The sequence below is a fragment of the Erithacus rubecula genome, assembly GCF_903797595.1.
Source record: "Erithacus rubecula genome assembly, chromosome: 1".
NCBI classification, from domain to species: domain Eukaryota; kingdom Metazoa; phylum Chordata; class Aves; order Passeriformes; family Muscicapidae; genus Erithacus; species Erithacus rubecula.
The window spans coordinates 28,261,327-28,283,710 of record NC_136658.1 but is presented as its reverse complement, the minus strand read 5'-3'; the positions used below and the strand labels follow the sequence as shown (position 1 = coordinate 28,283,710).

Sequence of the window (22,384 nt, the reverse complement as noted above, 5' to 3'; positions counted from 1 at the left end):
GGGACATGACTCAGATGCAGAGTTTGCTCACTCTTCCCAGGTAAACGTTGTCACAGAGCCCATACACACACCACAGTACCCAGATTTGTGATTTGTATTTTATTTTCATTCTTTTTACATGCAAGAAAAATCCTTGGATTGAAACAATCAGAATTAATCATACACCCCACAAAGTTCACCAGGTAATGGCTGTCAGGATGAGCAGCATAGGTTATGCTGGAGTTAGCCCAAAATCCAACCTGAGATGTGTCCCAGCACCAAAATCCCAAGCCTGAGATGTGACTTTCCAGGTGACACAGGTCTCATTATACCAGGAGCAATAATGCAGCAGCCCCACTGTCCTAAGGCATCTTGCACTAGTGGGATCCCTGTGAGCTGAAGCAGTAGACAGTAGGGAAGCAATCCAAGTCCCTGGAGAAATGAGAGCAGAAGAGAGAGTAACCCAGAGAGCAAATAATATGATTCAAATTATTAACTTTGGGATGCTAACAGCTAGGGAGCACAGGCTCTCACTAAGGATGCTTAAGGAGAGGGGTATTTTTTTTGTTTGATCCATTATCTTTGTTTTACTTCAGGCCTTCCCCAGAAAAAGAAACTCTCCATACCAAATATAATATGCTGAAACTAGTACCATGAATTCTGCCTAGGGAGTGTCAGATATAGTCCTAGATGAAGAGAACATGCTAAATCAGAGATATATGTGGCTCCAGTGGGACACAGAGAAGTGGATGGGGTGCAGAGGAAGCATAACAAGGCTGCTAGGTCAGTACAGGGGACTGAGGAGGGAATTTGCACCTACCTCAGATGCAGAAGACATTATAGTCAGCCAGGGCCTGCTCCTCTGCAACAGAACAGGAGAGATCTGAGTTACCCTTGCACAGAGCCAGGTGCAAACACCCAGGCAGCCCTGGCACCCCACGGTTCCACACTGACCTGGGCTGTAGTAGTCATAAACCCTGACATGGCCTGGCTTCAGGTTGGTCACCTCAATCTCCTGCTCCAGATGCAGGACATATGTGTCCGATATATGGCTCAGCTAGGGAAGAAAACAAATGACAGTTCACTTCTGAGCTGTTCTTTTTACTCCTCACCTGAATTTCATCCTACTAACAATAGCAACTCTGTAGACTTGAACACTGGACTTCAAGATGAATCTTGAGTATCCTGATCTGCTAGCCCCAGTCCTGGACTCTCCCAACAACTCTGGCAGTGTCCTCCACACCTGCAGCTCCTCCAGCAGCACAAACATTACCTTGTCCAAGTAGATGGCAACACCTCCCTGTGTTTTCTCAGTTCTTCTCACAGAGTGCCCATGCTGCAGCTAGGACAGGAGAGAGGAGAAGCAATTTAGTTTTGTCTTTTGAAAGGAAAGTGTGAAACATCCCAACAAGGTTTATCTAAGTTTGAGTGGTCAGATTCTCATTCATTCACTTCCAAATGTATTTTGGACTCATATCTCTTCATGGTGATCTCCCTGCAGGGCCACTCAGCTCCTGCAAACCCCAATAACAAGAGCCTAGGCTACTTAGCTGACAGGGATATGCTAAGCTGATTGGGCCACAAGTATCATCATCTCCAGGACTCAAAGCAAGAGCCAATGATATGTGTTCAAGTTCGTTGTGTGGCAGAGGGGAAGGGATCGTGAGATTGCTCAAGAGACAGGCAACACCTTCCTATGCAACCTTCCCTTCTCCTTGGACATGGATGGTCCCACTAATACCACATCCCCACTCTGATTCCATGCTTCTTACAGATCCTGGAGCCAAGGCAAATCCAGTCAGTAAGGACACCTCCAGAATCACCATGCTGGAAGTGGATTTCTTCCCATTGTACCTGGGGGATAAGATTAAGAGGAGAGTCTCTGTAGGAGAACATTAGAAAGAGCCTCTCCCAGTTTTCCCTTCCCTTTAGCAGCAGCCCCTGTGTGCAGTGCCCTGAGCCAGGCAGCCCAGCCAGGGCTGGGGCTGAGGCAGACACTGCTCCCTCTCACAGGGTGCAGAGGATGGCTGCACTGCTCTGACCATCTCCAGTCCGAGCTGACCACAGCAAGAGCCAAGGCTCTTCATCTGGCCCTGAAACTGCCTGGTGCCTCCACTGCAGCCAAGAAGCACCCCTCAGCTCTCCAGCCATGCCCAGCTTTCCTCCTCAGGTGGGACAAGATCTTTATTCACCTGACATGGACATGGAGAGTAACAGAGCGTGGGCTGTCCTTGGTGCAATTGACTGGCTCAGTTTTCACTTGCAAGGCAAAGGATGTTGAGTCTTGTGGGGAGGGTGTGTTGTACCTCAGCACCATCTGCAGGGAGAGACAAAAAAACATTGATAATTAGCTTGATGTCATCTATGACACCTTTTTTTTTTCCACTGGACTCCTGAAGATTGGACCCCAGACAGAGAATAAATAAATTATATCAGTAAGCACACTCAGCCCAGTACCCAAAATAATGATTGGAAACCTTTCATGGGCTCTTTCTCAAACTTTCAACTGAGACTGTGCAAGTCAGGCACACAGCAGTGGGACCACTATAGAACATTTTCATCTTCCTGTACTCTTGAGAGCCGTGGAAGTATCACAGTCCTCATATTTGGGCAGGTTCTGTCTGTTTTCTCCCACACACAGGTTTGGGATTGGCACCAGGCTGGGATTAAAGCACAGTCGATGCACAACTCCTTCCACAGAGGTGCAACAGAGATTTAGTTTTGACAAGATGAGGAGGTGATGGTGGTCACAGCAGGGTCTGGGGCACCTACCCGAGTGAAGACACAGCAGCTGCCCTGGGCCTGCACCAAGAACTCGCCCGGGACTTCTGTCAGCGCTGCCTCCTGCACCAGCAGCCGGTTCTCATGGGAGACCTGGAACTTCTGCCCAAAGCCTCCATGGGACCTCACCCTCACTTCTGCATCCCCCTGTGTGCTGTGTGTCAGTGCTGCATACTTAGCCAATGCCTGCAAGGCCACTACTGTGTCCTGAAAAGGAAAGCACAATTATTTTTGCATCTCTGACACCCAGAGACACTTGAAATCAACATCCTGAGGGTCTCCATATCCAGGGGCTCCTTTGCCACACTGTGTGCATTTCCTGCAGAGGTCCTTTCTCAAGAAACATTCCCTTCCCTGGCCATGAGTTACCTGTGTTGAGGCAAAGCCTCCATAGGCATTCTGCTGCCTGGTGAGCCAGGCCACGATGCCAGAGGCCGTGGTGAGGTCAGACTCTGTGACATTCGGCTTGGAGAGCAGGGCCAGCAGGATGTAGGCTGTCTGCTCCACATCCACAGACACTGGCTGTGACCAAGGGCTGGTACTGGTTCTGGGCTTGGGTGAGGTCTGACTCCAGTGGATCTGCCCATCTGGGAAAGGAAGGTAGTAGAGGGAGTCTTGGGGGATGTCAGGGAAAAACCTCTGTGGTCTAGCCTCCTAGACAGAGGGGCTTGTGTCTGCAGAGACCATTGGTTAAACACCTTTTGGCTGGGTCATCACATCACCAGGGCAGCTGAGAACCACTACATTTTGCAATACCTAACACTCCATATTCCACACCAAGGTGACATACCAAAACTAATATGCCGATAATCTGCACATGCACTACCTCCCAGTTGTCCAAATTCCATATTGCCTTGTTTGCCAGGTCTGCTAACTACCTGATATCTGTCCACTGGCCAGCCCTAAGGGTCAGGGACTAACAAGACATGGGCCAGCTTGCCTTCCTCTGTGGCATTTTGCAGTCCACAAAAATTCCTAAACCCCAACCTCCACTTCAGGTACCAGAAAAGGGCAAAAGAAATCTGAAGGAAACCAGCACCCACACCACAGTGCTGGCAACACTGTGGCTGGTCTGGCTGCCTGCATGTTACCAAGGGCTCAGAAAGGTCACCTGTCCCTTCTCTGCTGCTCCCCTGGCACCGAGGCCCCCATACCTGCTCTGATTGCCTTCTGGTCGAGCACATGGAGGAGCTCCTGGGTGCGCTGGGAGTCCTGAGCCAGGGCGAAGGTGTAAGCCAGCAGGGCCTGGGTGTAGGTGCTGGCAGCCCTGGGGAGGGCTGGGGCGATGCAGCCCAGAGCCCTGCGCACCACCGTGCTCTGCAGGAGAGAGGCACACGGTGCTGGTCACACTCAGAGCAGCCCCTGCGAGCCAGGCAGACCCTGGCACACAAGCTCAAGCATGCACTGGCATGTGCCAGCACAGAAAGCACCCCATTCATTCGCTCAGGTGACCTGCACTCTCTGTACCAGTGCAGCACCAGCAACAGTGTCTCCAGCTCTTGGTGGAAGGTGCTTGACAGACCTCCCCCCTGAGCTGGTTTTGGGCTTCAGCAGTGCTCTCTCAATGAAATGAACACTTCTCCTTCGGGAATAACACTACCATTTCTTACTTTCCCAGTCCAAACACAACAGCAGCAAAACCACACAGCTGCAAATGTGCACACATAGCCTGCTGAGCTATTACGTGTTTAATTCACCTCCACAGTGAATAATTGTACTTATGGCAGAAAAAGGCTGACCCAAAGGCAATCTATTGCCAGAAAGAAGGTTACTTTCCATCTGTCTTCTTTTTTTTTGCCTAACCCCACTGCTTTCTGTTCCACTGAAAAGCTTTGCTTTTTTCACTTTTCTGATTTCCAGAGAACTCCGCTTCTCAATGTCTACAATTGTGTTTCTCCATCAAGTTAATTGTTTTTTTATTTGCCTGTACCACAGCCTAGTAACTAGCTACAATCCTTAGTACTTGTAAGAGCTCCCTCTTATTGTTATTACTTAAGCATGCAGATCCAGCTGCCCTACAGGACTCCTTTCCCAGACTTCTGCTTTTTTTGTGAAGCTAAACCCTGTTAGGAGTTACATTATGTCTGTTTATTTGACTGTGGGAGCAGCTCCATCCACTTCACATCAGCCTTCAGCTGTGTAGGACCAACGAGGGTGTGGGAGGTGGGGGAGTGGGAATGAACAGCTCATTCCTGGGAAAATGGCCAACACAGTATCTATCTGCGAAGTCCAGAGGCCCCCAGTAGTTTAACCTCACCTTCTCCCTGCCAGGGATGTCCTCCTCAAAGGGATAGCTTTTCCTGAGAAGCTGTAAAATCTTGCTCACCCTCTCTATTACTTTGCCCACAAGCCCCTCCAAGGTGCTCTGTTGCCTGCCCCAGTGTTACCACTGAGCTCTTTAAGATTCAGATCTTAAGGCAAGAGCATGGCAAAGAATCCTGGTAATTACCTCTGGTGCTGCTCCTGCCTCCAAGTACGCAGCAGTGATGTAGGCAGCCAAGAGGACTTCCCCATCTACACCTCCCTAGAAAAAGCATAGACATCCAAAAAGCTGGGAAAATTAACAGGCAAATACAGAAGCTTTTCAGGAGAGTCTCACCCATCCCTGGCTTCATCTATCTCAAGAAAGCAGTACAACACAGCAAGTGAATTCAAACAATTACCAGCACACTAGGCAAGAACTGGCTGGTGTTGTCCCTCAAGGTGCACTGGCTCCTACCTTCATGAATGTGTGGAAAAGTTGTCCCACATTTCTGAAACAACCACTGGGAAGCTGGTGGAATTCCAGCCAGGTGAGAGCAGCTTGGATAATCTGATTGTCCAGGTAAATGTATGGCTTGGCTTGGACAAAGCATTTAACCACAAATGCAGTCAGCCTGATTGAGGAGAAGAGAAAAAAAGGCATGAAAGAAGGAAGATAATAAGGGAGGTGGAGTGCATGAAAGAGCAGGAAGAATAAGTAGAAAGGAAGAATCTAAACAGAAGCTGAGAAAAAAAGGTGGAAGTTTTAAGCTGGTGGATCTCTCTTTACCTATTGTGCTATTTCTAATGTGCTGGTTCAAGGTCAGCTCATCCCCAGGACTGGGGATGCCAACCCCTTGGGGTGCCCTAGTCCACAAAGCTTCTAGAACACTTTGGATCCAATAGGACAGCAAGGGTTTCATGCTGGAAGCAGAAAGCTGCCCACCTCCTGGCTGTCAGAGAGCAGGTAGACAGCAGGGAGAGAGCCCAGGGCTTACCAAGTATTACCATACTCATCCTTGATACCAAATTCACTGTAGGAGCCATCAGGGTGCTGATAGTGCAGCTGTATCTGGTACCCTGGAAGCAGGACAGGACGTGAGTGCTCACAGTGGTATTTGCACTAACACTGCTGTGGAGGAATGGTTGGTTGAGTGCTCCAGGTGGGAGTAGGAGCCTGGGACTGTGGGCACAGGGGAAGGCAGAGGGCAGGGTGGCTCTGCTGTACTCACCACTGCGCAGGAATCCTGTTGCCCTGTCCTTGATCTCAGGGCTCAGCTGCCTTGTCTTCTCCAGGTACTGCAGCACATAGACAATGGGGGCAAACAGCACCATGTTCTGCTCCCCACAGCCGTGGGGCAGCTGCACCAGGTGGTCCAGGTTCTGCAGTGCCATCCCCATGAGGTCACCTGAGACAAAACATGAGCATCCTGACCACCTCCTGGGCAGTAGGAGCCACCTCCTCCTACCTGTGACTGCTTCCAGCAGTGCACCAAGGCCCAGCACAGCAGTGTGGGGACACCTCTGTCCAGCCACCTCATCAGTTCCACTGTGCCCCTCACATGAACTGTGCACATTCCCATCCTGGCAGGGAAGCTCACTAGCACAACACTCTCTCCCCTGCTGCGTGTTTTAGGTTGTCAGGAATCAGGAAATAGCCACACATGTGGGAAGAACAGGGCAGTGGAGCTTTGGAAACCTCAGAATGGGTGTGGGGGAGTTTGGTTTTGTGCTTTCCTAGGGCTAAACTCAGAGGTGTTGGATTTGCAAGGGTACTGCCATAGCTTAACTCCTTACCAGTGACTGACACGGTGGCTCTGACTGAACCTTCAACCACATTTAGAGGCAGCACCAGGGACACAGACTCCTCTGCTGGATTCCCTGACACCAGCCAGGTCAGGTGTAGGGAGAACAAAAATAAAAAGATTCCAATGAAAAAACCCTTCAAAATCCCCAGAAACTGTTCAAGGCTGTTCTGTGATAGTTCCCCATTTTCCTGTCACAGAGGCTGTAAATCACTTCAAAAATCTATGTCCCATTCCACCCTCAGCTTCCTCAATCCACCCATGGTAATTGTGCAGTCCTAATGCCCCTCTTTATAAAGAGGTTGAGAGGATTTTCTCCTGGAAATCCTCAGGGGTCAAAGCCACCTGTTATTCTCTACAGAAGTTACTCCATCTCATGTAAGGTTTCAGTTGCAGGCTTGTCTTCTCAATGCTCCTCATGCTCTCAAAATCAGCTGATGACCCCATCATACACCATAAAATTCAAGACGGGAACAACTATCCTAAGCCATGTCCTCCAGCCTCACCATGTTCAGTAGTTTGGTTTTATTTCCACAGGTGAAAAAGGCCTCAAGATGTCACATAAGTGCCAGAGATGTTGGTGGTAAAAGACTGGACCTCCCCACATCCCTGCCTAGGAGAAAGTCCTAGCTGGCACCACAAGTAAAATACACTTCTGTAGCTTCATCATGGGAACAGAGAAAATAGTTCAACAAGTGGAAATACCCAGAATGTGGTTAGGCAGGAAGAGGGGGATGAACAGGGTGAAAGAAGAAAACAATCCATCTACCTTTTTCAGGACACAGGATGGAGCTGTGAGCCTTTTCTACCAACACTCCCTCTGGCTGTTGGAGCACATAAAAGTAGCATTTTAATGAGCACCCAGGAGAGAAATGGGATTACAAGTGGATTAGAAGAAAGTATGTTCAGAATCCTGTTTCAGGGTGGACAGTCAGCTGGAGAGTCATCATTATCACATAAAAATGCAAACTACTTTCAATCATTTTCGCTTCAGATCAGAAAGTAGCATGCATTTTCTGAGTATCCTAAATTCTGAAAATCTGTGAAAATGGTGTTGTAAGTTTCAACAGAGAGCTCAGGAGGTAAGGACATAAAAGAATGTTTAAAGTTTTCTATGGTGTGAAGCAGAGGATGTCCCTTTTACCTTCTCTGTCCATCAGCCCAGGCTGAGCCCAGCTCAGGCCCTGAGGTGATAATCACACATTCTGAATAGCAAGGGGTAACTCCCAAAATTAACACACAGGAAATCTGGGAGCTGCACAAAGCCTACTTTGAGGCTTAGGTAACAGAACAGCTTGACTGACCCGGACTTGAATGAGTTTGGTGATCATGTCTTTCTGTCCTTGTTTTGGGACCAATGGTATCTCCTTGCCACAGGGCTCTTTGGTGGCCACAGCCTCAGTGCTGAGGGTGATGTTCACGAGCCCTGAAAATAGCACACATTTTGGTGCATAAGACACCTTCTGAGGAAACACTTCCTGTTAAGTAGACATCACCTGCTGACAACAGAAAATTTGATCAGAGCTTTATATGTTTCTGTACCTCCTAGCACAGGCTTCTGAGTAACCATGACCATAGGATAAGAGCAAATAAGTGTTCTCTGGGTAACAGAGCAAACAGCTCCTCCTCACTCTATGTCAGCTCTTACAAAACATCCCCACTTTGGTCCGTTCCCTTCCCAGTTCCACCACCCCACCTCCCTGTGCTTCTCACCCAGCTGCTCAGCTGTGACACTCCACTGAAAGGTCTTGGCTTCCCCAGCACATAAGCAGCTGCTGTAGACACAGCCTTTGCAGGGCTTCAGCTGGAAGTGTGGTACCTCCTCCAGGGTCACTCGGATCTGAAGGGGCAGCAGGGATGGCAGGTGGCAATAAATAAACATCAACAACACAAAAAGGAAGCCTATAGGGGGTGGAAGCAGGGGAACAGCCTGAGAGGAATACACACAGATTGTTTGATTAGCCAGGGATCGGGTTGGGAAAACTAAAGTCCTGGCCAGGGTTATCAAGGGCAGCAAGTGTGTCTGTGTTTGTGCTTGGAGTTGCCCCAAGCCAGGTGCAAGACTTTGCACTTGGCCTTGCTGAATTTCATAGGATTTACACAGACCCAGCTCTCACACCTGTCAAGGGTACTTCCTTATTTCTCTTTTTAAGAGTGAGGGTAATGTTTTCTCTTTTCCAGTCAGAGGGAGCATCACTGAATTGCCATGACCTCTCAAAGGGGATTTGGAACTGGATGACCTGTAAGGTCCCTTCCCCTATGATTCCATGAGCACAGGTGTCAGGCATGTCCCACTTCCCTTGCAGAGGCCATCAGGGCTCACCTACCCTCATGCATTGCTGCAGGTTGTTGAAGACAGTGGCCTTCAAGTTGAAGGTCTCACCCTGGACCACAGAAGATGGCAGTGGCAGCTCCACAAAGAAGGGCTTGGAAACAATCAGCCGGGAGGCTGGAGCAAACCCAAAGCCCTTAGGTCCTGTGCAGAACATTCCTGCTTTCCATTCTGTGATGGCATCAGGCACAGTGACAGTGATGCTCTTGTTCCCACTGGGGCTGGGGAGAAGTAGACAAGGACAGAAGCATTTAATTGCCATGCCAGGTGACCTGCTCTGTGTCCTTCTCTGCAGAGCACCCCATCCCCTCACCTCACTCCAGCCCTACTGAACTTGCAGCCCTTGCAGGGTCACAAGCAAATCCTTGTGGAAGTGGGGACCCCTCAAGTGCTTGTATCAACAGAACACTTGGGTCAATACATAGCTGGAAGATGCCATCAGTCACAGACAGCACTTGCCCTTTGCACATCTAAAAATGGCTTTCAGATGTCAGCAGTCTTATTCTTCTTGGTCTAGAAATGGAAACCAGAAACCAGCAGAGCAACAGGACTAGCAGCAGTAGAGCTTAGTGGATGAGGTTGATCCAGCCATTCTCTGTCCTGTGAGACACTGACAGCTTAAAGCCCAACATGAGGGCAGGGCAGGGACTTGCAGAAACCTTTTGGTGGCTCAGATCAGGTTAGTGGACAAATCACAGAGGAACAGTAAGGACAGTGGAGGTAGGAGAAGGCAGATGTAATGGAAAATATGCTCAGAATCTGGCCTGAGAAAAGAAAATCTTCAAGACTTAGATGAGAAGTCTGTAAAACACAGTGTGTACACAGCAGACCCTGTGTACACACTGGGCCTTTCTCACAGGACACAATTTTTGGTCCTGTGAAGGACTTTATGGACATCAGCTTCTCCTGGATACCAGGATACACCTGTGAGTGCATTTTGGGAAATGCAGTCCCACAGGACTACCAAAGCAGAACACAGACAGTAAGCCAAGCTGTTCTGCTGCATCTTGTGCATTTAATGCATACATCAGCTGCAGCCGTGAACAGCCTACAGGTATGAGCTCCATGATGTCTGTCTTGAAGTGTTTTGCACAGCTGCCTGTGACCTAAACTCAGCTGCATCTGCTGCCACTCCCAGCTACACAAAATGACCCAGACTAAGCCCCCACTGCTCAGTTTACTCACCCCACAGAATATAAATCCCACAGCCAGGTTTGGTGAAAATGCTTGTGTCTTTTCTCTTCAGCTGAAGAAAAAGGTGGAAACATAGTGGGCTGATAGGTTGATGTCAGATGCTCTGTGGGAAACAACAAAGACATGTAGTCACCATGGGGTCCTCAGGTCCTGTTCAGAGCAGAGCAGCTCCAGCACAGCTCAGGCTGCAGCAAATTGAGCCAGCTCTTGGGAAGTATGGCAACAGAGCAAAATGTGCTGTCCCAAACTTTAAAATCCTTTGCCTCATTTCAAATGTCAGAGGTGCTTTGGGCTTTACTTGCATGTAGAGGCACCATAGGACAGGCAACATTTCCCTCACTCCAGAGATAAAATGTGGGATCCGGACATCCCACTAACAGTCCTCACATTAGCACCACAGGTTTAGGGACAGGAAACACTCTTTCTCTTCCATTTACACTTACAGCAAGTGCTGCCTCTTGGCTCAAACCCAGGACTGCTTTCACATGAAAGACTAAGCCTCCCATGTAAGAAGGAACAGCTGGCAAATGCTTACTGTTATACAGTTTATGGGGCTGGGCAAACGTCAGCATGGGCCTGGAAATGGACATTCCTGTTCCCCGCAGCTTAGTTGTCAATGGAGTGGTTGGACATACTCTGGGTTTCTTGATATTGGTGTTCGACATAATTTTCAATCCCATTTCCTGTAGGAAAAAATTAATCACCAGAAGATTCTCCTCTCCTCTCCTCTCCTCTCCTCTCCTCTCCTCTCCTCTCCTCTCCTCTCCTCTCCTCTCCTCTCCTCTCCTCTCCTCTCCTCTCCTCTCCTCTCCTCTCCTCTCCTCTCCTCTCCTCTCCTCTCCTCTCCTCTCCCTCTCCTCTCCTCTCCTCTCCTCTCCTCTCCTCTCCTCTCCTCTCCTCTCCTCTCCTCTCCTCTCCTCTCCTCTCCTCTCCTCTCCTCTCCTCTCCTCATCCTCTCCTCTCCTCTCCTCTCCTCCTCCTCTCCTCTCCTCTCCTCTCCTCTCCTCTCCTCTCCTCTCCTCTCCTCCTTTGCCCTTTGTACTGTCCCCTCATGCAGTGGGGACTTGGCTGTCCTCTGTATTCTCTTGCTTCATTTTAAAAAGGAATAATTCAGTTCCCCAGCAATGGTAAAACAAGGTCTTCTAAGGTAATCCATCTGGCCTGAGTCTGCCAAATTTATTCCTTTTCAAACACATGGTCATTTGGGTACTATGCCTTCTCTGCCTGCAGGGTGTAATTGCTCATACTATGAAGATTAAACAAATTGTGTGAAACCCAATTAAAGCAATGAATAATCCTTGGCATCCTGAGTCGTCCAAGTGTGGCAACCACACAAAGATTTTTCCTTATACATTTCAAGTCACCTGTTCAAACAACAAGAAGGTTACAAGGGCCTAAACTGTTCACCATCCTGTCTGCAATGCCATCCCTTGGATATTGGCAAAGTCAGGGACCATTTCCCTCAGTTCATGAATTATCTCAACCCACCAAATCAATTTTTACCCTGAATGCTGTAAACACATCAGGCTCATCAGAATTTGGGAACCCGCATGAACGATCATCTTCAGACACTTGGCGAGGATACCTGGAGTTATAAACAGTTGGGAACAGCCCATAGATCTGAGAAAGCAAGGAGAAAAAAAATATCAGTGCAAATTAAACCTGGCATTCCCTTCCTCTCATTCATCCAAGGCCTGTTTGTTGCTTCTGGCTGCTGTGTATGAACTTGTGCCAGAAAGCCCAGGATTGCTGCCACTCTTCCTGGGCTCTCTCCCCAATCCCTGCCCATCCACCCTGGGAGTGCTGCTGGTCCCTCCAGGCCGTGCTTTCCATTCCTGGAGTTGAGTTCTGCACAGTGGCCTCCCTCCCACCTCGTGCCAGCAGGGAGGGGAAGGAGTCAGAGCTCGCTCACCGAGTGGCTGCTCAGCTCTCTTCCTGGCCTCATCCAAAAGGCTCTTGGATCCACAGCCCAGACAGCACACGTGGAGCCAGGAGCTGCCTGCAGGTGGAGGCCAACCTGAGAGCCAGGAAGGGTCTCTGGCATTGAGAAGCCCAGCTCCACCTGGATGGGAACAATGCAGGCAATGCCTGAGTGACATTCCTAAGGGTGGCCACCCCAAGCAGGAGAGGGACCTACGTGAAGAGAGTTTCCAAAGACCTGACTTGGATGGAAACCCAAGAACCTCCCAAGGAGCCCTAGAAGGTGTTTAAAAAACACCACATTGGGGTTCTAACAGGAAAGAAGGCAGAGGGGGAGCCATCAGCATGCACCTGGAGACATCCCCCTGACAGAGCACAGTTCTCTCTTCTTTGTCCAGCAAACCAGCCAGCCATGGACACACACCTCACAGCTGTCTTATGAAACCCCTTCTTCTGGGGTCCCAGATCTAAAATAAGCCTAATTCTTATCTCCAGGCTCTTTGTGAGATTGGCCTTAGTTTCCGGAAACTCTTCATATTCTTGCTTGAATCTGACTGTCTATGGCTGGAGCTGTGGAGCAGGGGTAATGCCCTCTCAGAAATTCACCTTTGGAGTGCAAAACACATCCAAAAAATCAGATTCCCAAGGATGTCACAATGACCAGATGCACTTAGCCCTTTCTGGATGGCCAGTAAAATCCACTTCTTCCATCATCCGCTTTCAGATGTCATCCCAATACCACATACTAGCAATTCTAATTGTCTGCTGCAGCAGAAGAGCAGCCCTGCTCTGAGAACTGCACAAATGACCTGTGCTGGGCTGGATTTTCCATGATCCTACCAGGCTGCAGTTGCCTATGGAGACAGACAGCAAGTCTCTGCCTTTCCCAAACACTGCAGCAGCCCCCACAATGCTGAGCACACATTTGCTCCAAACATCACAGCACACCTCAGCAATCACAGGCTGCAGCTCGTGTGACAGCATCACACACAGAATCAGCCACACACAGCCACACAGATCTCCTTCCATTGCAGCAGACACCTCCACACTCACACATTCAGTCACAGCCTCGGACACAAGCACTACCTTGTTTCTGAAACACGTGGAGACACTGAAGATGGCAGAATCAGCAATGATTTTTCCATTAGGGAAGATGACATAAACAACAAGTCTCGGAGCTGGGGCATAGGTCAAGCTGAATGTAAGAGGGATGGAGAAGGAGCCTTCCAGCACTAGATGGAGAAAAGAGGGAATAAGAGAAAGTAGATTTGGTAGTGAAAATAGTCTCTCATCAGCTTTGCCATTCTGCATGTGCCTATTTAAATCCTCTCCTCCTTTACTGAAGCCTTTCAACACCAGAGATTCATGGAGACTGCTGAAACAATCAGCACATCTCTGGATCTAGTGTTCAAGACCAGCAAGACTTTTCTGTTTACTGCCTTGGGGACATGAAACAGTACTTTGGAGTTCAAGCTTGGCTCCACAAAGAATGAGAGTCTCAGATATCTTTCAAAGCTTCCTCTCCCCCAACATCTCACATCCCAATGCCAACAAAGAGGTGACCTTGTCCCAAAATACTTATAATTCAGGTTTTAAAAAACAAGAGCTGGAGAAATAGGTAACAGTGAGTCAATAGACATCAAAATGATAAGATGTGGCATCCCAATGACCCAGACTATTTGTAGGCACAGAGGTTAAGGCTACAGCTTCATCCTGCTTGAGGAAGCAGCAGCAAAAGGAGACTTGAAGACAACAGAGGATGAGCCTGTGGGCTGGGAAATGCTGAGTATTCTTCTCTTGGCACAAAACAGGAGGGCGAAGGGAACATGAAATCTGGAAAGGCACAGTGGTCTGATGCAGCACACAAGTGGTGAGCCACCCCTGCACTGCAGTGAGGCTTACACCACCTATCCAAATTAGAGTGGGTGCCACAGACACTGAGTGCTTGCTAGACATGACACTGGGAGTGCACTTACTTCTTGGCAACCCGACCCAAACAGTCTGCTGGCCTGCATGGACTATCCCTCTTTTCCCTGTGACCTGGAGAAGAACACAGAACGGGATGGTCACATAGTCACATAGCCTTTGTGACTAAGAAGATCAAAGTAACCCTGAAATTAAACTGGGAGATTAAATGGGGGTTGGGGGAGGAATATTGGCTTTATTTGCTCTCAGCTAGTAAGGAGAGTTCAGGGATGAAGTGACATGGGGGAGGACAGGTAAGGCCAATAGCTGCCCTGCACCTCTGCAGAGCCTAAACAAAAGGTTCTGCCTTTGTTGCTATTACTGCAGCACCAGAGTCAAAACTTGGATCCAGTTCCATGATGACTGGAGGAACTCCTTGTCCTGATCTGAGCCAAGACTATCAAATATCAGGCTTGAACCTCTAAGAGATGTTGATCTTGGTCTTTCAGCTCTCACCCACCAGTGCTTTCCCAGAAACTCACAAAGTAGGAGAAAATGACACGCTTGGGCCCATGTTCCAGGTCTTCCTCATAAATTCTGAAGTCCACCTGCACAGACTGTGTTTTACCACAGGGCATTGTCTCTGGCACACGGACAATAGAGAGGAAGCTCCTGCTGGTGCTGTAGAATGGATGTATGAAGTAAGAGGCTCGCTGGAAACTCAAGTCAGCTGTCCCAGGCTCTCTGGCTGAATCTTGATGCAGGACACTTGCCTGGTTAGACAAAAAACCAAACCAGTTAATTTCTCTAGTTAAGTAAATCAGCTGCAAATCACCTTGGTAAGGCAATCTGAGCAATGCCAAAGGACAGGTCTCTCTGTGGAGAGATTAGGAGGAAAGCAAGCAGGACCTGGAGAATAAGATCTCAGAGGGAGAGCCAAGATCTCAGCCAAGATCAGGAGCATGCTGAGGTGTTTCAGGTTTGAGCCACTCTCCCTCAGGAAGAAACATGGAAGATGTCTGAGGGGCAGTAAATGGCTCTGACATGCACACATAGCACTGCCACAAGACACACCCTTCCTCACTTACCTCCAGAGAGGCCAAGGTGCTGTTCCAGGCAGAGGTGTCCAGGCTAAATGAAGCTGTTCCAGAGTCCCCAGTGATGTACTTCTTCCTAAATTGCTGCTCAGCGCAGTTTACTACAAGGAGGACTTCTTTGTTCTTAAGTGCCTTGCCTTGGTAATCAATCACTTTAATCTGAGAACACCATGGGGAGCAAAAGAAGTGCAGAAGAATCTAATAAGCAGACAGAATCTCTGGCTTCCCCAAGTCGGGACCAGTGTTTCCAAAGACAGCAAGATCGCTCTTTCAGTCACTAATAATTCTATCAACACTGCCACAGCTCCTGTCATATTACCACTTGCACTACAATGTTCATTCACAGAATCACAGAATGGGTAAAGTTGGAAGGGATCACAGTGGGTCGTCTGGTCCAACCTCCAGTGCTCTCCACTCCTTCAGAGCAGACTTCCTGGCTGCTGAAAATCCATGTGTTTGGATTTGCACCCCACATATTAAAGCCCATAGCTGCTCCCCCTCATGGGTTATTTGGTAAATGGCAGTCTTGGGTGTTATTCTAACATTGGGCAATTCAAGAGTTTTGTCTCTGGGAATCATTTGTGCCCTCCCAAGCCCATGTTTAGAGATGGGGTCATCAAAGACAGTAAGTAAAGGCTACTGTGAAATATTGCTCACGCTCTGCCTTTCAAAGAACCGAAACTGGGAATTACCTTTGCTCTGTACATCTGTCCAGGATGGTAGTACGAATTGACATCATCAAACAAGGCCATCCCACCAATCCTGGAGATAAGTAATTTGTGGGAAGCATTGACCTGTATCTCTGAATGAAAGCAGCAAGACAGAAACATGAGAGAGGCATCAAGAAAGCCAAGCACCCCTCAGCAATTTCCCTGCAGTGACCTGCTGGTAATATGGATGGACTAGCTTTTAGGGAGCCACACCACACTCAGAATGTGGCACACCATCAGGAGCTGCTGTCTCTGTCTGTGAGGCTCAGAAGGCTCAGATCCCTAGCCTGAAAGACTCCTGGGATTTGGTCAGATGAGCACATCCTCACCAGCCCCTTCCCAGGCACCAGGAGTTCCAGGGTTACCTGAGGCATCCTCCAGCAGCGAGGCCTCTACAGCTATGCTGTCCCCATAGTAGCGAAAGTCGCGGCTGAAGGAGGACAGGCTCACGTTTGTGAAGAAGCAGCCTGCCTCGTCTGTCTGAAAGTGCAGAGACAACAAACGAGGCCTGAGCAGGGCACTTGGATTGGAAATTGCACAAGTGGCAGAGGGACAGCGTCACAAAGCCCCTGCTCTCAGGGTGCTTTTCCTTTTGGCACTGCAGCCCAGGATGTGGAGCAAGCACATGATGATGCCCAGGCACAGTCATCAGGCACAGCTGATGAGAGGCAGCACCAGGAACAGTGGCCAAGCAGCCAAAACAATGGGTTAACATTGCTATTACTTCAGCTAAAGGACCCAGCAGCCTTGTCTGACCCTGAGGCTGGGCACAAATAATTCTGAATATAGCTCAGCTCTTCCTAAGCATCTCACCTGGTTGCTGAATTTGTGGCAGAGATCAGGTTTGGAAGCACTGGGCAGGAATGGGGCTATCTTCTGACAAAGGCTCACATGAACCATGCCCTGGATGCTTTTCCCACGAGTGTCTCTGTTTGGGGGAGCAGGGAAAGGAATAGACAGTCACACACAGTGGGAGAATACATGGCTTGCTTTGCATGGCCCCAGAGACCACTCACTGCTGGATGTTCATAGCACAGCACAAGAGTGGCAGCCAAACAGCAGGCCCAGGAGAACTGACCCAGCAAGCAGGGTCAGGCCAGGGCTCTGCAGTGATGGGAGATCAAGGGCATTATGATATAATTAGCACAAAACTGAATTATTTTGGATAATTAGAATGTTGTAGGTGCTGACTGCACTATATATCAGCATTGTCTGCAATTAGCCCAGGATGTGCTGAAGGCATTCATCTTACAAGCAGAAACATGGGTGATTAAGAAAGTGCCTTCTATTAAAAAATTCACCTTTACATGGGGCTAACTGTAGTGTTGTCCTTGGATCATACCTGGGGTAATTCCCTTTGCCTCCCTCTAGTTTCCACTTGAGCATAATCTGGAAAAGCTTCCCATCATTTCCCCCAAGTTTGTTCTTCAGGGAGATGAGCACCACGTATCTGCCATGACCTGTCCCACAAACAGCTGCTTGTCAAAGGGCAGGCTGTTCCCCCAGGTTTTGTATGTGGAGATTTGTGGAGTGTTTGTAGAAAAGGGGCATTAGAGTATCAGATAGCTACAGGAATGTTTTGTGTTGACTCGGGGTGCAAACTGCTGCCATGGAATATTCTGGCTTCCTGTGACTGAAGTGTAGTAAACTTGCCCTTACTCCTCATCTTACCCATCCAGCTTGTGCACATCAGGCTGGGAATTAACACAGAGCCATCCCTCCAGTCGGAATCCTCACCTGCCACACACCCCGAGCAGGAAGGTTGTATCTAGCGCATAAATCTGATTTGGCGCCTCAAAGATCACTTCAAATTCTGGCAGCACTGGAAGGGAAAAGCAGGGAACTGTAGGAAACATGGGCCAGGGACAGCCTTCACAAAGAGCTAACATAAAGGCAGACCATGGGATGGCTGTGGAGGCAGGATGGCAGGTGCCTGAGCAGCCCAGACACAGCCCACGAGCTCGTACCTCGCTCCCTGACGGAGAAGCTGCCGTAGGCTCCGGCGCTGGTGACGTTGATGACGTACGTCCCCAACAGGGGCTCGTCACTCAGCTGGAAGGACAGCTCTGCAATGCCATCTCGAGGGACCACGGCCTGCCACTGCTCTATCTGGTTGCTCTTTGGGTCCTGCACCCACAAGAAAAGAAGAGTTGTTCCAGCATCTTGCTGCCCACGTCCCACAGAAGCTGAAATTTGGGACTTCAGTGTTGTAGACTTCCAGGTTCTATAGATAAGGAAATGAGGTTTGATATAGACTGATCAGGAAATCATGATAATGCTCAAATTCTGCTCCCAGCATCTGAGCCTCCTTCTACACTTGTTTAAATTCTGATCTTAAAGATTCTGATCTTAAATCTTAAAGATTCTGCACAGTTCTAACTTTCATAAGCATCTAAGTTTTCTATTAATTCTCTTTCAAGTCTAGAACAACGGATTTCTACTGGGATCATAACCTCAAAACAGTGCACAAAAAAGAAGCTGAAAGGAGTATGTTAGTTTAAGAACATCCAACAACAAAAAAAGGTCTACTATTCCACTCAGAGGTCTGTAAAATCTACCAGAAACTGAATATGAACAGCACAAAGAAATGACTGCCATCACCATTACTCTAACACGAGATATCAGCATCACTCACCAGGAGAAACAGGGAAATCTGGGGAGGAAAAAATGCAAAAACATTAGAAGAGAGAAACATATGCCACATACACACTAAGTTCTTCAGTCTCAGAGCCCTCTCTGAAAGATGTGCAGCTGGTGATTTGGAAAGTGAAGAGCACTGACAAAAATACAAAGTAAAACAAATGCCACCAAAAAAGAGAAATACCAGGTGGGTTCATTACAGTAAGGTATGAAGAAGGGAAAAGGAAAAACAAATCTGGAGGTTACATAGCACTTGCTAATGACTTTCTGACAGAAAAACTCAGAAGTCATTACCCAAACAAACCCAGCTCTGGTTCAGGTGCAGTCTTAAGAGGGTTACAGAGGTATAGGATCACATAATTTGGAAAGAACCTCTGGAGGCCACATAATCCAACACCCTGCTGAAACATGCCTTCCTGAGCAGATTGCTCACAGCCTCCTCCAGCTGGGTTCTGAACATCTCCAATGATGAAAATGCCTTTTCTGGACACATTTCCACATTGTTGCAATCAAAAAGTTTGTCCTAATGTCTAAGCATTGCAATCAAAAAGTTTGTCCTAATGTCTAAGCAGCATTTCCCACATTCCAACTTGTAGGGTGCAAATTAAAAGCACCCTTCCCCACAAGAAACAAAACCTGATTTCCAACCCATTCCCTCCCCCCAGGACACCATCACATGAGGAATCACTATGTCCCACACTTGCAGTTGCCTGACTATTCTACCAAGATGAGCAAGAGACACGCACACCTCTGCCATCTTCCATCTTACTATTCCACTCTGCACATTCATAAAACCTGCCAGGGATGAGTGTGGAAAAGGTGGAGCTTTGGCAGATGAGCAGGGTGGAAAGGAGGTGGGATCCATCATGGTACAAGGCAGCTCTTCCACAGCCCCCAGGACTCCCTTACCGAATCGTTGAGTGCAAGGAATTCCTCATCCAGAGTCACAATGCGAAATTTCACTGAAGACAAGGAAATCAGGGAATATATTGTCAGATCTGTTTTCCCCTACAGACCCCTGTTCCATTGCTTCCCCAGCTCCTGTCTCCATTCTTGACACACTTGTGGTAACAACTGACACTGATATTCCAACGTGTAAAGTACATGGACCTGGTTATCATTATCTACTGCCTCCTGCAACTCCACAGTCATCACAAGCCAGACATTACAAACACTGAAAACACCACTCAGCAAGAGACATGGACTCAAAGCCTTCTGCCAGGGCTGTTCATGCATTTCAGGGCATCACAGTCTTTCCATATGGTGCAACCAGCAAAAAGCCTGGGACCCTCAGCTGCTCCCATTTGCATCTCACCTGTCTGCCCTGGCTCATAAATGGGTTTGTCTGTTTGGATGATGGTGCCATTCCTGCCCTGGCAGATCAGGACCTTTTTCTGCTCCTCAATATTGACCCCATCTCCTGTGATTGTCAGTTTTACAGTGGCAATCTCCTCTGTGCCATCAGCTGGGGGGGCAACCTGTACAGAGAGAGAGAGGAGAGCACACAGGCCCCAGGTAATCTGGGAGTAAAGTGGAGCAACTAAGCAGCTCCCTCCCACTATGCCAGGAGGGAACAATCACCAGTAACCTCCAAAAGCAGATCATATCCAGATCTCACACAGTCCTACATGAACAGCAGGAGGCCCTGCATGTTATGGAATCTGTCCTTTTTCCCACTGGTGACAAGCAAGCACCTGACACTTAGAGCCTGCAGACTTGCTCAGAAAGATGGGGAGATGACAGAAAAGTGGGAGATGGTAGCAGAGAATCAAAAGAAAGAGATCAAGCAGTTGCACAGCCTCAAATGCTAGGCTTTCAGAACTACACAGCACTTACAATCGAAAAGTCCAAAGTAGAAAACAGAACCAGACAGTCTCTGGACACCAAAGATCCCAGCAGCCTCAGCACAGAATATACAGTACAATAGAAAGGGTATTGCTTAGACATGTCTGCCTTATCCCAGATCTTTGCTAAATTCTCACCAACAATAAATAACCTCTAGGATGCTATTTAGAAACAACAAGCATATCCATTTCCATCCAACTAGTCTTCAGTAGCTCCCAAGAGCCTGACTTGAGGTACTACAGAAACTGCAATATGCCCTGCAGGACACCATTTCCCCAAGCTTTAGCTGTGAACCTGCACAAGTCCTTCAGAAAGAGCTAAAGCGGCTTCATCTGGTCTGTAATGGAGGGGAAGGACACAGGTGGCATCCAGAACTCTGGCAGATTTTAACAAATGTAAATTCCATTTAAAAATTAGATACAGAAAGGAAATTTGGTGCTAACCAAAAGACTATGTTGGGCTGTGCATCCCTAGACACCACCCATTCCCCTTCCTGAAAGCCTCACACCAAGACAAAGAAAATCCTTCCCACGTCACCCCTGGTTAGGGAGTTACAAGCATTTTCCTGAAAGGAAAACCAGTGATGGCATTTTCCTAGGGTGGCTCACCCAGAACTTAGTGCATAGGAAAGTCTTCTTCTTCTGGATGGTTTCTTGCATTAAGAGCTCCTGTCCTGCAGAGCGCTCCAAGGCCAGATTCACTTGAATTTTTGCATCATGGCAGGTGATGTGGAGGCAGGCAACCTGCGTGGATGGGTACCGGAGAGCTGCAGGGATCACCACCAGGTAATGCCTGTGGTGGGGGAAGACAGCAGAGGTGGTTTCAGTCTGAGGTCTCAAGAGCTGTAAGAAAGCTGCCCTGCTGTGGCCCACTAGTGCAGAATCCCTCAGCAACGGGCCATGGCTTCCATCAGTTTTCAAAAGCAACAGTGAGCCCAGCAAAGTGGTTGCTTCACTGAAACCTGAGAAATATTGCTGCTTGATTACCTTAAGTATAGCCCTATAATCTATTTCAAACCCCTTATTCCAGTAATCTGCACTCTCCAAAAACATCCCATGCAGTCTTCAGAAGTGGTTTCATGACCTTGCAGTCTAGACTCCAGTGATTTGATCTGGCATTGCGACTGCAGAGCAAACATCTCTGGGCTTAATGTCTGACCTGGAAGTGCCCCAAAAAGTTGGCCTGTACTGACCTGCAGGAGTCAGACTAAGGCATGGGAGGCAAGGTATTTGTCTCATCTACTCCTTGGGGTGACCTGATAGAGCAGGAAGCATGAGAGCTGATGGCATAGGATCTGGTCCATCTAGCTAGGCTGATGCCTTCATGAAAGAGACTGAAACAGGATTCAGCATCACTCACAGTTGGTGAGAAGCATCTGCAGCATGGAACAGAAGGCTCAGGAGGATGGCTATCCTCATCCTGGGAGTTCTTCCTGCCCAGCCTCAATGGCTCCCTTCCTCTGAAACCTCTGAGGCTGTTTATAGGGGGGGTAATTTTTTTCTAGCACAGCCTAAATGAAGAGGTGGGATGTGGGGAGGAGCCAGCCTCTCCCTCTCTCCCAAGATTCCACAAAGGCAGCTGTAAGGATAAGTGTCCTGTGCCAAGTGCCCCTTAGCCAATAGCAGCCACTTTGGCTGCCATCCACCAGTTCAGAACATCCCCTGCTGCAAGGCTGCCACGGAGACACCTGGCCAAATGGACTTCTCACGGCAAAAAAACAGTGAGAACTTTGCTGATCAGTGACCCAGGCCAGGTCCTGATCACTTGTCACTTGCATCCCTTTGTTTCAGCTGGAGATGGATTGCTGCTGTGCAGCCTGCAGCAAGAGCTGCCCCCTGCACACAGCAGTGTCCTCATCCAGGATAGAGCTCAGGAGCTCTGGATCAGATTAGGGAGATGTGGATCTCCTTAGGCTTGACAATGGAGCAAATCCTT

At 48.5% G+C, this 22,384-nt stretch overlaps 1 protein-coding gene across 1 annotated transcript; it reads right to left on the bottom strand.

The window, feature by feature from the left end:
- Window positions 1-168: 168 nt before the first annotated feature.
- Window positions 169-21,867, bottom strand: LOC306807147 (alpha-2-macroglobulin-like protein 1; the record flags this gene model as incomplete). Its single annotated transcript, XM_079316448.1, has 35 exons — window positions 169-411; window positions 800-841; window positions 934-1,036; window positions 1,253-1,321; window positions 1,752-1,833; window positions 2,172-2,296; window positions 2,752-2,967; window positions 3,130-3,347; window positions 3,915-4,077; window positions 5,210-5,284; window positions 5,480-5,636; window positions 6,000-6,081; window positions 6,234-6,410; window positions 6,799-6,882; window positions 7,576-7,630; window positions 8,111-8,232; window positions 8,520-8,646; window positions 9,134-9,359; window positions 10,324-10,435; window positions 10,868-11,015; window positions 11,836-11,952; window positions 12,245-12,394; window positions 13,339-13,484; window positions 14,229-14,292; window positions 14,700-14,930; window positions 15,246-15,413; window positions 15,947-16,056; window positions 16,330-16,444; window positions 16,778-16,892; window positions 17,702-17,786; window positions 17,932-18,109; window positions 19,514-19,566; window positions 19,920-20,082; window positions 21,058-21,241; window positions 21,809-21,867. 34 exons carry the CDS (start codon window positions 21,865-21,867, stop codon window positions 801-803), a joined length of 4,320 nt encoding a protein of 1,439 aa, XP_079172574.1. The 3' UTR covers window positions 169-411; window position 800.
- Between the last annotated feature and the right edge of the window lie 517 nt (window positions 21,868-22,384).